The sequence below is a fragment of the Coregonus clupeaformis genome, chromosome 26 (assembly GCF_020615455.1).
Source record: "Coregonus clupeaformis isolate EN_2021a chromosome 26, ASM2061545v1, whole genome shotgun sequence".
Lineage (NCBI taxonomy): Eukaryota > Metazoa > Chordata > Actinopteri > Salmoniformes > Salmonidae > Coregonus > Coregonus clupeaformis.
Genome location: NC_059217.1, coordinates 20,531,392 through 20,548,482, shown reverse-complemented (window position 1 = coordinate 20,548,482; position 17,091 = coordinate 20,531,392). Strand labels below are relative to the sequence as shown.

General features: G+C 43.3%; 1 protein-coding gene across 2 annotated transcripts in view; it reads right to left on the bottom strand.

Moving 5' to 3' along the window:
- The window catches only part of LOC121540302 (neurogenic locus notch homolog protein 2-like), a 62,904-nt gene that overhangs the window by 33,533 nt on the left and 12,280 nt on the right, over window positions 1-17,091 (bottom strand). For both annotated transcript variants that reach the window (XM_045207768.1, XM_041849074.1), the window contains exon 3: window positions 157-422. In XM_045207768.1, the coding sequence (XP_045063703.1) occupies window positions 157-422 (266 nt within the window). The remainder of the gene's footprint in view (window positions 1-156; window positions 423-17,091) is intronic.

The window sequence follows — 17,091 nt, the reverse complement described above, 5'->3', positions numbered from 1 at the left end:
CAACATACAATACAGAGTTCTGATCAATGCAAAGGCACCAAAGAAATGATGAAATAGTAGAAAGAATGGATTTGGACTAGTGAACTGCAACGCACAGCACTTATCAGGAGCGCTTGTACAGTATTAAGCAACAGTTTGAGTCAGAGAGAAGCTGACCTGTCCATCCGTGGGCACACCGGCACTTGTACTTGTCGAGGGAGAGCAGGGTGCAGACCCCTCGGTTGGCACATGGGTTGTTGGGGTAGCAGGTGGAGTTCTGGGGGGTCTGGCAGTGCTGCCCAGTGTAGCCCAGGGGACAGGAGCAGGTAGGGCTGCCCGGAATGCCCGACACAGCCACAGAGCAATTCCCCCCATTCAGACAGTAACCAGGGTGACACGGGTCTTTGTGATGGCAGTAATCACCTAGGAAGCCTGCGGCACACCTGTAGACAGAGGACAATAGGAGTTGTCTCATCAATACATCACAGACAGCACATTATCAGCTATAGAAACCTACAGAACAAACACTATAGATTAAAAAGGAACAGGAGCAGCAATAGTGGACAGACACTACATATCAGTCATAGTGTAAGAATTTTACAGTGAGCTCCAAAGGTATTGGGACAGTGACACATTTGTTGTTGTTTTGGCTCTGTACTGGATTTGAAATGATATAATGACTATGAGGTTAAATTGCAGACTGTCAACTTTAATTTGAGGGCATTTCCATCCATATCGGGTGAACCGTTTAGAAAGTACCAAACTTTTTGTACATTGTCCCCACATTTTAGGGTACCAAAAGTAAAGGCAACATGCAACAATTTCAAAGATTGAGGTACATACAGCTCATATAAGGAAATCAGTCAATTGAAATAAATTCATAAGGCCCTAATCTATGGATTTCACATGACTGGGAATACAGATATTTATCTGTTGGTCACAGATACTGTACCTTTAAAAAAAGGTAGGGTAGTGGATCAGAAAACCAGTCAGTATCTGGTGTGACCACCATTTGCCTCATGCAGCGCGACATCTCCTTCGCATAGAGTTGATCAAGCTGTTGATTGTGGCCTGTGGAATGTTGTCCCACTCCTCTTCAATGGCTGTGCAAAGTTGCTGGATATTGGCGGGAACTGGAACAAGCTGTCGTACACGTCGATCCAGAGCATCCCAAACATGCTCAATGGGTAACATGTTGGGTGAATATACAGGCCATGGAAGAACTGGGACATTTTCAGCTTCCAGGAATTGTGTACATAGCCTTGCGACATGGGTCCGTGCATCATCATGCTGAAACATGAGGTGATGGCGGCGGAGGAATGGTACGACAATGGGCCTCAGGATCTCGTCACAGTATCTCTGTGCATTCAAATTGCCATTGATAAAATGCAATTGTGTTCGTTTTCTGTAGCTAATGCCTGCCCATACCATAACCCCACCATCTGCCCAGTACAGATGAAACCAGTATTCATCCGTGAAGAGCACACTTCTCCAGCGTGCCAGTGGCCAGCGAAGGTAAGCATTTGCCCACTGAAGTCGGTTGTGAGGCCAGTTGGACGTACTGCCAAATTCTCTAAAACGACGGTAGAGAAATGAATATTCAATTCTCTGGCAAATGTTCTGGTGGACATTCCTGCAGTCAGCATGCCAATTGCACACTCCCTCAAAACTTGAGACATCTGTGGCATTGTGTTGTGTGACAAAACTGCACATTTTAGAGTGGCCTTTTGTTGTCCCCAGGTGCACCTGAGAGAAATACTATTTTTGTGCGTATGGAACATTTCTGGGATCTTTTATTTCAGCTCATGAAACATGGGACCAACACTTTACATGTTGCATTTAAGTTTTTGTTCAGAATAGTTGGACTAGTCATGTTGATTTCGCTGGAGCTAAATCATTTGAATAGAGCTGAGTGGGGGAAAGGGTGACAGCAAGGTCAAGTTTTTTCAAAAATCTAAAACCAGAAGGATGTGACGAGGTGGTTTTCGATGGAAGTTGACCAAGTGGTAAAAACAAAAAACATGAACAATCATATGTGAAGTTGCATAAACACTTGTAAACATACAAACAAGGACATATAAGGCCAGCTCACCATCGCTAGATAGTGAGTTCAGTGTGTGCGTTTGTGTGCTAAGTCACAAGACATAGGGCATTTCTTTCTCTTTTCTTCTCTCTGTAAAGTGACTTAACGACATGACGAACAGCAGAGCGGGAATTACAATATTGCACAAAAGGACAAATGAAAACCCCCACTCTGCCCCTTTCTATTCCCACTACCCCATACTTTCACTGTCTCTCCACTTCTCTCTGTTTGACATTTCCCTCTCAGTTTGACGTTGTCATTTTGTACAGTAGTCAGCTAGATGTGTGTGTATTTAAGTATCAAATCAAATGTTATTGGCCACATGCGCCGAATACAACAGGTGTAGACATTACAGTGAAATGCTTACTTACAGCCCTTAACCAACAGTGCATTTATTTTTTATAAAAAAGTAAAATAAAACAACAACAAAAAAGTGTTGAGAAAAAAAGAGAAGTAGTAAAATAAAATAACAGTAGGGAGGCTATATATACAGGGGGGTACCGGTGCAGAGTCAATGTGCGGGGGCACCGGCTAGTTGAGGTAGTTGAAGTAATATGTACATGTGGGTAGAGTTAAAGTGAATATGCATAAATAATTAACAGAGTAGCAGCAGCGTAAAAAGATGGGGTGGGGGGGCAGTGCAAATAGTCTGGGTAGCCATGATTAGCTGTTCAGCAGTCTTATGGCTTGGGGGTAAAAGCTGTTGAGAAGTATTTTGGACCTAGACTTGGCACTCCGGTACCGCTTGCCGTGCGGTAGCAGAGAGAACAGTCTATGACTAGGGTGGCTGGAGTCTGACAATTTTGAGGGCCTTCCTCTGACACCGCCTGGTATAGAGGTCCTGGATGGCAGGAAGCTTGGCCCCAGTGATGTACTGGGCCGTACGCACTACCCTCTGTAGTGCCTTGCGGTCGGAGGACAAGCAGTTGCCATACCAGGCGGTGATGCAACCAGTCAGGATGCTCTCGATGGTGCAGCTGTAGAATTTTTTGAGGATCTGAGGACCCATGCCGAATCTTTTCAGTCTCCTGAGGGGGAATAGGCTTTGTCGTGCCCTCTTCACGACTGTCTTGGTGTGTTTGGACCATGATAGTTCGTTGGTGATGTGGACACCAAGGAACTTGAAGCTCTCAACCTGTTCCACTACAGCCCCGTCGATGAGAATGGGGGCGTGCTCAGTCCTCTTTTTTTTCCTGTAGTCCACAATCATCTCCTTTGTCTTGGTCACGTTGAGGGAGAGGTTGTTATCCTGGCACCACACGGCCAGGTCTCTGACCTCCTCCCTATAGGCTGTCTCATCGTTGTCGGTGATCAGGCCTACCACTGTTGTGTCGTCAGCAAACTTAATGATGGTGTTGGAGTCGTACCTGGCCATGCAGTCATGGGTGAACAGGGAGTACAGGAGGGGACTGAGCACGCACCCCTGAGGGGCCCCCGTGTTGAGGATCAGTGTGGCAGATGTGTTGTTACCTAAGTATGGTCTTTTGCATTCGTTTTGTCTATTTTCTTAAGTTCTGTCTGCTGATTGTGGTCACAGACCGAGCGAGATTGAAGCATGATCAGTGGTCACGCTGCTCTAGACAGACAGTCTCAGGGGCCTATTGATCTTCAGCACTGCCGAGTGTGTGTCTGGCACACTGTCAAGGGACTCTCAGCCATAGAGTAAACTACTGACTCACAGATACAGGTCTTCACACCTAACTCCCTTGAGGGGCTCAGCACAGGCGGCTGGTGGCATCTTAACTGGGGAGGATGGGCTCATCCCATAAATAAATGGAATAAATTCCATTCCCTCCATTCCAGCCATTATTATGAGCCGTCCTCCCCTCAGCAACCTCCTGTGGGGCTCAGGTAACAGACAATATGAGGACAAACACAGACTTCTAACACTGACACATACGTCCCTCCACACACAGTTCCTTTTTTCAAAAAGCCAATGCATTTATTTCACAGATCATTGAATAACAAACATGTAGGAGCACAGTAAATGGGAATAATTTGAATCTTTTGAAATGGATATGGGAATCTTTTTTAAATGTAGTCTCACACGTACTATATAACTTATTTATTTATATATATACAGTGGGGGGGAAAATTATTTTGTCAGCCACCAATTGTGCAAGTTCTCCCACTTAAAAAGATGAGAGGCCTGTAATTTTCATCATAAGTACACGTCAACTATGACAGACAAAATGAGGGGAAAAAATCCAGAAAATCACATTGTAGGATTTTTTATGAATTTATTTGCAAATTATGGTGGAAAATAAGTATTTAGTCAATAACAAAACTTTCTCAATACTTTGTTATATACCCTTTGTTGGCAATGACACAGGTCAAACGTTTTCTGTAAGTCTTCACAAGGTTTTCACACACTGTTGCTGGTATTTTGGCCCATTCCTCCATGCAGATCTCCTCTAGAGCAGTGATGTTTTGGGGCTGTCGCTGGGCAACACGGACTTTCAACTCCCTCCAAAGATTTTCTATGGGGTTGAGATCTGGAGACTGGCTAGGCCACTCCAGGACCTTGAAATGCCCGGGCGGTGTGTTTGGGATCATTGTCTTGCTGAAAGACCCAGCCCCGTTTCATCTTCAATGCCCTTGCTGATGGAAGGAGGTTTTCACTCAAAATCTCACGATACATGGCCCCATTCATTCTTTCCTTTACACGGATCAGTCGTCCCTGGTCCCTTTGCAGAAAAACAGCCCCAAAGCATGATGTTTCCACCCCCATGCTTCACAGTAGGTATGGTGTTCTTTGGATGCAACTCAGCATTCTTTGTCCTCCAAACACGACGAGTTGAGTTTTTACCAAAAAGTTCTATTTTGTTTTCATCTGACCATATGACATTCTCCCAATCCTCTTCTGGATCATCCAAATGCACTCTAGCAAACTTCAGACAGGCCTGGACATGTACTGGCTTAAGCAGGGGGACACGTCTTGCACTGCAGGATTTGAGTCCCTGGCAGCGTAGTGTGTTACTGATGGTAGGCTTTGTTGCTTTGGTCCCAGCTCTCTGCAGGTCATTCACTAGGTCCCCCGTGTGGTTCTGGGATTTTTGCTCACCGTTCTTGTGATCATTTTGACCCCACGGGGTGAGATCTTGCGTGGAGCCCCAGATCGAGGGAGATTATCAGTGGTCTTGTATGTCTTCCATTTCCTAATAATTGCTCCCACAGTTGATTTCTTCAAACCAAGCTGCTTACCTATTGCAGATGCAGTCTTCCCAGCCTGGTGCAGGTCTACAATTTTGTTTCTGGTGTCCTTTGACAGCTCTTTGGTCTTGGCCATAGTGGAGTTTGGAGTGTGACTGTTTGAGGTTGTGGACAGGTGTCTTTTATACTGATAACAAGTTCAAACAGGTGCCATTAATACAGGTAACGAGTGGAGGACAGAGGAGCCTCTTAAAGAAGAAGTTACAGGTCTGTGAGAGCCAGAAATCTTGCTTGTTTGTAGGTGACCAAATACTTATTTTCCACCATAATTTGCAAATAATTTTTTTTCTCACAATTTGTCTGTCATAGTTGACATGTACCTATGATGAAAATTACAGGCCTCTCATATTTTTAAGTGGGAGAACTTGCACAATTGGTGGCTGACTAAATACTTTTTTTCCCCACTGTGTGGCTGCGTTTGGGGCACTACACCCAAATGCAGCTTGAAAATATTAGGTTGAGAGAGCATGGGAAACTCTGGCTGTCATGATTCATGACAGCGAGAATTCCAGAGTAGATCAATAGATAGTGTGTAAGTGTTGTCTTCAACCTAATATCCATCACACAGTCCCAGGCTTCAGAGGATTCACATACCTGTTTTAACATGCTTGTTGTTTCACACACACACACACAATCTTTAAAACAGACCGGGACAACAGATCTTCAAAGAGTTGTAACACAGACCTCTTCACCTCACGTTTCTCCAATTGGACACGCTCCACATGCATGACTAGGCTACTTCCCTAGAATACCTTCTCAACCCTGCATCCCTCCTGTCTCCTCTCAGCACTCCTCTCCTCGTCTTCGGTTACACTATCCCCTCACCCCCCACCAAAAAAAACACACAACTAAGCACAGCCTGTCAATGATATCACAACAACACTGCTGCCTGGGAATTTACACTCCCCTCTACTCCAACACAACCTCTCAACCCTCTGAAAGAATGATGACACAGCCCCTGGCAGATCACATTAGCAGCCTGTCAAACAAAGCCAACCATGTCCATGTAATCGTTTTATATTTCAGAAGTAAGACCTATACTACCAGTCAAAAGTTTTAGAACACCTACTCATTTAAGGCTTTTTCTTTATTTTTACTATTTTCTACATTGTAGAATAATAGTGAAGACATCAAAACTATGAAATAACACATATGGAATCATGTAGTAACCAAAAAAGTGTTGAACAAATCAAAACATTTTAATTAACAGGTGTGCCTTCTTAAAAGTTAATTTGTGGAATTTCTTTCCTTCTTAATGCGTTTAAGCCAATCAGTGTTGTATACAGAAGATAGCCCTATTTGGTAAAATACCAAGTCCATATTATGGCAAGAACAGCTCAAATAAGCAAAGAGAAACGACAGTCCATCATTACTTTAAGACATGAAGGTCAGTCAATACAGAACATTTCTAGAACTTTGAAAGTTTCTTCAAGTGCAGTTGCAAAAACCACCAAGCGCTATGATGAAACTGGCTCTCATGAGGACTGCCACAGGAATGGAAGACCCAGAGTTACCTCTGCTGCAGAGGATAAGTTCATTAGAGTTACCAGCCTCAGAAATTGCAGCCCAAATAAATGCTTCACAGAGTTCAAGTAACAGACACACTTTTTTGGTTACTACGTGATTCCATGTGTTATTTCAATAGTTTTTGTCTTCACTATTATGTCTTCACCCTTGAATGAGTAGGTGTTCTAAAACTTTTGACTGGTAGTGTATAATGTATGATTAAAGTAAAAGGTAACATGATATTTAAAAAATAATAATCTCTGTAATTCAACTGTGTTGAAAGAAAAGATTACATACATTTGATTGAATTTAATTGGGTTTATCAAACCGGTGTTGACAGAATGAAATTTCCTTCAGCTTTGTGTGCTCTATTTAATATAACATTGCCACCTAACCAAATCACCCTATAGCAAAAGAACAAGGCTGTGTGACACACAGCATTATTATTACCAGGGAGTGTCTAGGTGAAAACAGAAGAGGACCTAATTTGACTTATAAGACAACAAACAATGTTGGCCTGTGCAGTCTGTTCGCTGCAATGTGCATGTTGAAAGAAACTAATAAAAAAACATCAACAAAAAAAGAAAAATAGGACAAACCCATGTACAAAGCCCTACAGTCAAATACAGTCCAGACTGCTTCTCACCACACAGTTACACTGTAGTCAGCTCTACTTTCAGGAAGAAACCAGAGGGAGGTTCTGCAGCCAAACTCATCTATAGGATTCTTTGTTATCCTCCATGTGGGATTTTTCATTCCCTCCCTCCCGCTCTCCTTTTTCCCTGTCCTTCTCTAAGTGCAGTTCGCAGCAGCGTTCCTCTCCCTCTCTTCTCGGGGTGTCAGGTTTCTACAGCTGGTTCACATTAGAGAACCCCGGTCCTGTCACTGCACACACTCTCCCTCGGCTCTCTGATGGCTGACCTCTCCTTGTCCTGTCCACGGGTGCGTGGGTTACGGATTGCCTCTCCAACTCTCTCATTGACCCCCGTCCGCTCACTGATGCCTAATAACTCCATAATGGTACTCTACCCTGCACCTTAGAGACCGCTGTCCTATGTATATAGTCATTGACTATATACATAGGGCTCCCGAGTGGCGCAGCGGTCTAAGGCACTGCATCTCAGTGCTTGAGGCATCACTACAGACCCCCTGGTTCGATTCCAGGCTGTATCACAACCGGCCGTGATTGGGAGTCCCATAGGGCGGCGCACAATTGGCCCAGCATTGTCCGGGTTTGGCCGGTGTAGGCCGTCATTGTACATAAGAATTTGTTCTTAACTGACTTGCCTAGTTAAATAAAGGTAAAATAAAAAATAAATAAATTTACCACTGGTCACTTTAATAAAGTTTACATACTGTTTTACCCACTATAAACAGTTGAAGTCGGAAGTTTACATACACTTAGGTTGGAGTCATTAAAACTTGTTTTTCAACCACTCCACACATTTCTTGTTAACAAACTATAGTTTTGGCAAGTTGGTTAGGACATCTACTTTGTGCATGACGCAAGTAATTTTTCCAACAATTGTTTAAAGACAGATTATTTCACTTATAATTCACTATCACAATTCCAGTGGGTCAGAAGTTTACATACACTAAGTTGACTGTGCCTTTAAACAGCTTGGAAAATTCCAGAAATGTCGTCATGGCTTTAGAAGCTTCTGATAGGCTAATTGGAGGTGTACCTGTGGATGTATTTCAAGGCCTACCTTCAAACTCAGTGCCTCTTTGCTTGACATCATGGGAAAATCAAAAGAAATCAGCCAAGACCTCAGAACAAAAAATGGTAGACCTACACAAGTCTGGTTCATCCTTGGGAGCAATTTCCAAACGCCTGAAGGTACCACGTTCATCTGTACAAACAATAGTACAAACACCATGGGACCACGCAGCCGTCATACCGCTCAGGAAGGAGACGCGTTCTGTCTCCTAGAGATGAACGTATTTTGGTGCAAAAAGTGCAAATCAATCCCAGAACAACAGCAAAGGACCTTGTGAAGATGCTGGAGGAAACCGGTACAAAAGTATCTATATCAGCAGTAAAACGAGTCCTATATCGACATAACCTGAAAGGCCGCTCAGCAAGGAAGAAGCCACTGCTCCAAAACCGCCATAAAAAAGACAAGACTACGGTTTGCAACTGCACATGGGGACAAAGATCGTACTTTTTGGAGAAATGTCCTCTGGTCTGATGAAACAAAAATAGAACTGTTTGGCCATAATGACCATCATTATGTTTGGAGGAAAAAGGGGGTACTTGCAAGCTGAAGAACACCATCCCAACCATGAAGCACGGGGGTGGCAGCATCATGCTGTGGGGGTGCTTTGCTGCAGGAGGGACTGGTGCATTTCACAAAATAGATGGCATCATGAGGAAGGAAAATTATGTGGATATATTGTAGCAACATTTCAAGACATCAGTCAGGAAGTTCAAGCTTGGTCTTCCAAATGGACAATGACCCCAAGCATACTTCCAAAGTTGTGGCAAAATGGCTTAAGGACAAGGTATTGGAGTGGCCATCACAAAGCCCTGACCTCAAGCCTATAGAAAATTTGTGGGCAGAACTGAAAAGGCATGTGCGAGCAAGGAGGCCTACAAACCTGACTCAGTTACACCAGCTCTGTCAGGAGGAATGGGCCAAAATTCACCCAATTTGTTGTAGGAAGCTTGTGGAAGGCTACCAGAAACATTTGACCCAAGTTAAACAATTTAAAGGCAATGCTACCAAATACTAATTGAGTGTATGTAAACTTCTGACCCACTGGGAAAGTGATGAAAGAAATAAAAGCTGAAATAATTCTCTACTATTATTCTGACATTTCACATTCTTAAAATAAAGTGGTGATCCTAACTGACCTAAGACAGGGAATTATTACTAGGATTAAACGTCTGGAATTGTGAAAAACTGAGTTTAAATGTATTTAGCTAAGGTGTATGTAAACTTCCGTCTTCAACTGTATGTATATGCTGTATTCTAGTCATGGCTAATCTTATACAACTACTGCAGTACACACGTTATCTATTCATATACTGTCTATATATTCTGATTCATCCAATTTCTTGCAATGTTTTAAAACTTTTTGATTATTTTTCTATTGTTATTGTATTGCTAGATATTGCTGCACTGTTGGAGTTAGAAACAGAAGCATTTCACTGCACCTGTGATAACATCTGCAAATCGGTGTACGTGACCAATAAAATTTGACTGGATGTAGGGTTGACCCCATTTAGTCGACTGGTCAAATTGTTTGGTTGATAGGCTGTTGGTCGATCAAGATTTTTTTTGTCGAGCAGTGGCAAATATATTTAAAAAGAAAGTTATTGCACACAAGACACCCGTCTGATTCACGCCTGTCTGAGTGGACTAAACCGTGGGGATGGCACACTAGTATCACCAGTAGTACATTTACCGTTAATTACTATACTTTCTAATCTACAATGTTTGTTTGATTACGGTAATTTCTGTTAATTGCACTCAATATATTATTATTACAGTCTTATCGTTGTTATTGTAGGCGTGGACACGTTGTTTGCAGAGCGCACAACCTAGGCTACACTTGTGAGAAAACAGTTTTTATTTATTTCATTCCATTTACGAGTTGTCAATTTATTCATTGTCTTTTGTTTGGAGCGCTCCTGTCAATCCTGAGTAACATGCTGACCACACTGTTGTACACCCCCTCCAAAAGTCAATACTTTGTAGAGCCACCTTTTGCAGCAATTACAGCTGCAAGTCTCTTGGGGTATGTCTCTATAAGCTTGGTACATTTAGCCACTGGGATCTTTGTCCATTCTTCAAGGCAAAACTGCTCCAGGTCCTTCAAGTTGGATGGGTTCCGCTGGTGTACAGCAATCTTTAAGTCATACCACAGATTCTCAATTGGATTGAGGTCTGGGCTTTGACTAGGCCATTCCAAGACATTTAAATGTTTCCCCTTAAACCACTCGAGTGTTGCTTTAGCAGTATGCTTAGGGTCATTGTCCTGCTGGAAGGTGAACCTCCGTCCCAGTTTCAAATCTCTGGAAGACTGAAACAGGTTTCCCTCAAGAATTTCCCTTTATTTAGCGGCATCCATTATTCCTTCAACTCTGACCAGTTTCCCAGTCCCTGCCGATGAAAAACATCCCCACAGCATGCTGCCACCACCATGCTTCACTGTGGGGATGGTGTTCTCTGGGTGATGAGAGGTGTTGGGTTTGCGCCAGACATAGCGTTTTCCTTGACGGCCAAAAAGCTCAATTTTAGTCTCATCTGACCAGAGTACCTTCTTCCAAATGTTTGGGGAGTCTCCCACATGCCTTTTGGCGAACACCAAACGTGTTTGCTTATTTTTTTCTTTAAGCAATGGCTTTTTTCTGGCCACTCTTCCGTAAAGCCCAGCTCTGTGGAGTGTATGGCTTAAAGTGGTCCTATGGACAGATACTCCAATCTCCGCTGTGGAGCTTTGCAGCTCCTTCTGGGTTATCTTTGGTCTCTGTTGCCTCTCTGATTAATGCCCTTCTTGCCTGGTCCGTGAGTTTTGGTGGGTGGCCCTGTCTTGGCAGGTTTGTTGTGGTGCCATATTCTTTCAATTTTTTTATAATGGATATTTTGTTATAACCCAACCCTGATGTGTACTTCTCCACAACTTTGTCCCTGACCTGTTTGGAGAGCTCCTTGGTCGTCATGGTGCCGCTGGCTTGGTGGTGCCCCTTGCTTAGTGGTGTTGCAGACTCTGGGGCCTTTCAGAACAGGTGTATATACACTGAGATCATGTGACACTTAGATTGCACACAGGTGGACTTTATTTAACTAATTATGTGACTTTGAAGGTAATTGGTTGCACCAGATGTTATTTAGGGTCTTCATAGCAAAGGGGGTGAATACATATGCACGCACCACTTTTCCGTTACTTATTTATTAGAATGTTTTTAGAAACAAGTTATTTTTTTCATTTCACTTCACCAATTTGGACTATTTTGTGTATGTCCATTACATGAAATCCAAATAAATATCAATTTAAATTACAGGTTGTTATGCAACAAAAAATAGGAAGAATGTCAAGGGGGATGAATACTTCTGCAAGTATTCATCCGGCAGGTAGCTTAGTGTTTAAGAGCGTTGTGCCAGTAACCGAAAGGTTGCTTGTTCTAATCCCCGAGCCGACTAGGTGAAAAATCTGTTGATGTGCCCTTGAGCAAGGCACTTAACCCTAATTGCTCCTGTAAGTCGCTCTGGATAAGAGCGTCTGCTAAATGGCTAAAATGTACATGTTATTCAATCATTTCATCCAAACTGCTCGCTCGCGTCTGCGTAGCCAGGCGCTAAAATGGAATTTGGTTCTATTCTTGATGCTTGACGCGCTGCACGTCCAACGCTCCAATCTCTTCATTAGTTTTTAGGAGCATACAGTGCCTTTGGAAAATATTCAGACCCCTTGACTTTTTCCACATTTTGTTACATTACAGCCTTCATCAAAAATGTATTAAATAAAATAAAATCCTCAACAATCTACACACAATACCCCATAATGACAAAGCGAAAACGGGTTTTTAGAAATGTTATGCAAATGTATTAAAACGTACAAAGCAGAAATACCTTATTTACATAAGTATTCAGACCCTTTGCTATGAGACTCGAAATTGAGCTCAAGTTCATCCTGTTTCCATTGATCATCCTTGAGATATATCTACAACTTGATTGGAGTCCACCTGTGGTAAATTCAATTGATTGGACATGATATGGAAAGGCACACACCTGTCTATATAAGGTCCCACAGTTGACAATGCATGTCAGAGCAAAAACCAAGCCATGAGGTCGACGGAATTGTCCGTAGAGCTCCGAGACAGGATTGTGTCAAGGCACAGATCTGGGGAAGGGTACCAAAAAACGTCTGCAGCATTGAAGGTCCCCAAGAACACAGTGGCCTCCATCCTTCTGAAATGGAAGGAGTTTGGAATCACCAAGACTCTTCCTAGAGCTGATCGCCCGGCCAAACTGAGCAATCGGGGGAGAAGAGCCTTGGTCAGGGAGGTGACCAAGAACCCGATGGTCACTCTGACAGAGCTCTAGAGTTCCTCTGTGGATATGGGAGAACCTTCCAGAAGGACAACCATCTCTGCAGCACTCCACCAAATCAGGCCTTTATTGTAGAGTGGCCAGACAGAAGCCACTCCTCAGTAAAAGGCACATGACAGCCCACTTGGAGTTTGCCAAAAGGCACCTAAAGACTCTCAGACCATGAGAAACAAGATTATCTGGTCTGATGAAACCAAGATTAAACTCTTTGGCCTGAATGCCAAGCGTCACATCTGGAGGAAACCTTGCACCATCCCTACGGTGAAGCATGGTGGTGGCATTATCATGCTGTGGGGATGTTTTTCAGTGGTAGAGACTGGGAGACTAGTCAGGATCGAGGGAAAGATGAACGGAGCAAAGTAGAGAGAGATGCTTGATGAAAACATGCTCCAGAGTGCTCAGGACCTCAGACTGGAGCGAAGGTTAACCTTCCAAAAGGACAACGACCCTAAGCACACAGCCAAGACAATGCAGGAGTGGCTTCGGGACAAGTCTCTGAATGTCCTTGAGTGGCCCAGCCAGATACTGGACTTGAACCCGATCGAACATCTCTGGAGAGACCTGAAAATAGCTGTGCAGCGACGCTCCGCATCCAACCTGACAGAGCTTGAGAGGATCTGCAGAGAAGAATGGGAGAAACTCCCCAAATACATGTGTGCGAAACTTGTAGCGTCATACCCAAGAATACGAGGTTGTAATCGCTGCCAAAGGTGCTTAAACAAAGTACTGAGTAAAGGGTCTGAATACTTATGTAAATGTGATATTTCAGTTTCTAAAAACCTGTTTTTGCTTTGTCATTATGGGGTATTGTGTGTAGATTGATGAAGGGAAAAAAACTATTTTATCAATTTTAGAATAAGGCTGTAACCTAACAAAATGTGGAAAAAGTCAAGGGGTCTGAATACTTTCCGAAGGCACTGTATACCCACATGGGTGATTGAAAGCTGAACTGCGGTCCACACTCCAGTCCAGTTTGTGGTGGTAATGCACCTTAAAATTGGTTGCCAACCACCATATAAAGTCAGAAGAAGAAGACTGACGGAGGAGAGATTACTAGAAACTAACTAGGTTTACCCTTTTATCTGTGGATTAATTGTTGGAGTTGAGGACCTTGTGCATTTTTTTTTTCTTCGCCTCAAACAGCAAGTAAACAAAGTCTGTTTTTACATCCATTGGAGAATGACAATAGTTCCTCAAAGGTAGCCTATTTGAAAAATCTTTCCAGCTCTCTTCCTTTCGATCACCACTCAGCATGAACGTGAAAAATGTCATGCTCTGATCCAGTGGAAACGTCATAAAATAGGCCTACCTGATTACTTCTTATCAGTGCTCGACTTGGACTGAAATAGGTTCCGGTACTCATTTTGGGTGCTGGGACTGTTTATATTTAGGTGCAGGAGCTCCACAATACTTTTGAGATAATATTCTATAAGAGGAACAGGAGCTCAAGCAATAGAACATTTTAGGTGCCGGTACTCAGCTCCGGTGAGCTCCTGCCTAAGTCAATCACCGCTTCTTATCGCTTGCGCAAATAGCCTACAGCTGTGTCTGTCCCGAGCTCACTGGCGCAGGAAACTGAGGGCCCAGAATATTTTATACAATATTGCAAGTTTGCTAGTGCAAGCTTCAGGCCGACCCAAGTTAGTAGTTGATACAATGTTTCAAGTTCATTGCAGACAGGCCATGTGTAGCCAATGTGATTTATAGGATATTTATTTTAAAATCAGGATATTTTCTACCTACATGCTGCAATGTTTTTATTTGTTGGCTTTACGTAGGCTATTTTTACATAGTTGGCAATGGCAATAGAAGTTACTTTTTAGGTTTGTATCATTTTCATTTAGATTTGGATAGAATTTTGATTAACCACATTACGATTTTGAGATATGAAGAGATTATTATAAATTAAATTAAACTGTTTCACGAAAATGTGCATATAAAAACCATAACTGGCACGCATATCGGTAGAAATGGTAAGATAAATTGGCATTCCACATGCGAAAGCTTGCCGACTCCTCGTGTAGCCTATTACCAGCAACTTCAGGAGAGTAATGGCAGAATCTGCAAAAGCCAGCAGGAGCGGGAGGAGAATAGTTGGGTCAGGTTAAGTTTTTTTTTTATTCTGAGTATCTAGATCTCTGGTGCCCTTTTGAGGCATTTGTCTTATTCATCAACCCATAAGCTTAAAGCATCAGACAAGCTCAATGCATATAATAGATTTTATTAAAACACATAAGGTGTGTCTATATATGGAAAAATACACTTTAAAGAAATTTGGTCGAAAGAACAAACGACTTTCGGTCGACCCAAATTTTTTTTTTTGTTGGGGACAGCCAACAGCCACTCTCCCTCCGGCCGTCACACATAGTCCGGGCTGCATAAACAGGGTGCTCCTGCTCACATTTCACACTCGCCACATTCGCTTAGGCTGGTTGGACTGGAGCGTAGGTGGTCTCTCTGGTGCAAGTATGTAGTATATATTCTACAGTAGAAAGTAACAATTCAAAACCAAAAATAATGGTGTTGGTTGAAAAGATTTCGAGATGTGTGTCTCTTTTTATAAGATCTAGGCTATAGGACACGGCATAATGGGAAAAGTCTTTCTTGGCTACTTTACAATAAAACAAACTCTCTCATTCCTTTTTGCTCATTCCCTTCCATGCTCTTTACTCAGAGGAAATGTTAGAGTAGTATTTTTGGAAGCAAACACTTTCATAAAGAGAAGAAAGGCTGCAAAAAACAACACAAGCGATGAAAAGGGGAGGGGTGCGAAGTTGCGAACGGCCAGAAATTAATAGAGAAAAAAAAGGGTGGCTTGTAAGGAGATGAAGTAGAGAAGTAATGAAAGGAGAGGAGAGAAAAAGAGACTTTCGGAGGGTGGAGTCTGATGTTGGGCTGTGGTAAAATAGCACACTGTATTTAAAAGCACACACCAAAATAATCAAGATCTGACAGACAGAAGAAGGAATCCATTTTGATTCAGTATGCTACATCTGCTTTCCTCTGTTGTGTGGTGTCATTTAGTTATGAATCTCTAGGAGGCCTGAGGCCAACATCTTTCATTGAGGTCTTACAACCACTGGGCATTTGAACAGGCTCTCATATTAAACTTCACATGGTTAGCCTAGTTTAGCTGGTTACAGTGGGATGGTTTCAGAGTGGCTTCACCTCATCATTGTTGTCATTATCACCACAACTCTTGTCACTGCAGTGTCTTGTGGGTTTAGAATCTGGTTGTTACATTCCCCACTCTTCTGTAGGGCTTCCTCCCTTTCAGATTGAGAGTGGGTGTGGGGGGGAGACACACAAAAGGGACAGTCCCTCTTGGCCAGCGGGCCATGTTGACCCTATCTAGTGAGTTGACGATGATGAATGGTCTCGTGTCCACCCCATCCTGACCCCTCCCATAGACCATACACACAGCCCTAGTCATACCCCACTCTAACATCCACAACACCCCCACCGGCAGACCCCTTTCTTAGCCCTCTGTGCCAGCCACACTTCAGCTCTTTCCCTGCCCCACTGTCAGGCCAGCCACTCCCTTATCTCAATGTGCCCCTGGGCCTGGCTTTAGTCTCTTATTTGTGTGGTTTCATTCTGTCAGTACATCTCATTGATCTGTGGTGGGCAAGTGGACTGTGCAGAAAATCAACGCCATTGGGTTTGTTTCTTCAAAATCACAGGGTTTTGTTAACTCAGGTTTTGGTGATGGGTTTGCCTGGACACTCAGTGTGTGTGTGTGTGTGTGTTATCAGCTGCTGTGGTTGTGTGTGTGCTGGTCTGCTGGAGGGGAGTAGAGGAGAAGCGGTATGGAGTGGTTACAGTGAAAGGAGTGAGGGAGAAAGAGGACTGACATATATAGACAGGGGTAGAAAGGGGGTAAGGTTAAGTCAGTGGGGCAAAGACAAGGAGTAATGGAGGATTTGAGGGTCTGAGACAGACAAAAAGTAGGGTGGAGGGGTTAAATGAAGAGAAAGGGAAGAGATGGTGGGAATAATGAAGGGGGATAAATTGAGGGAGAGAGAGCGGATTAAGAGGCCAGATGAGTTGTATCCAGAGGCATCTAGCCCGGCAGAGTGAGGGATGATTGACAGACAGGGTAATTTCTGTCCCTCTCCTTTCTCCTCCCCACCCCCCTCTCGCACCTCTCATCAGTGACAAGTCTGCTCTGAGATACTCTCCTCAAATTACTGCTAAAGAGACATCCTCCTTTCTTTACTCCTCTTTCTTCGTCACTCTGCCCCAAGGCAA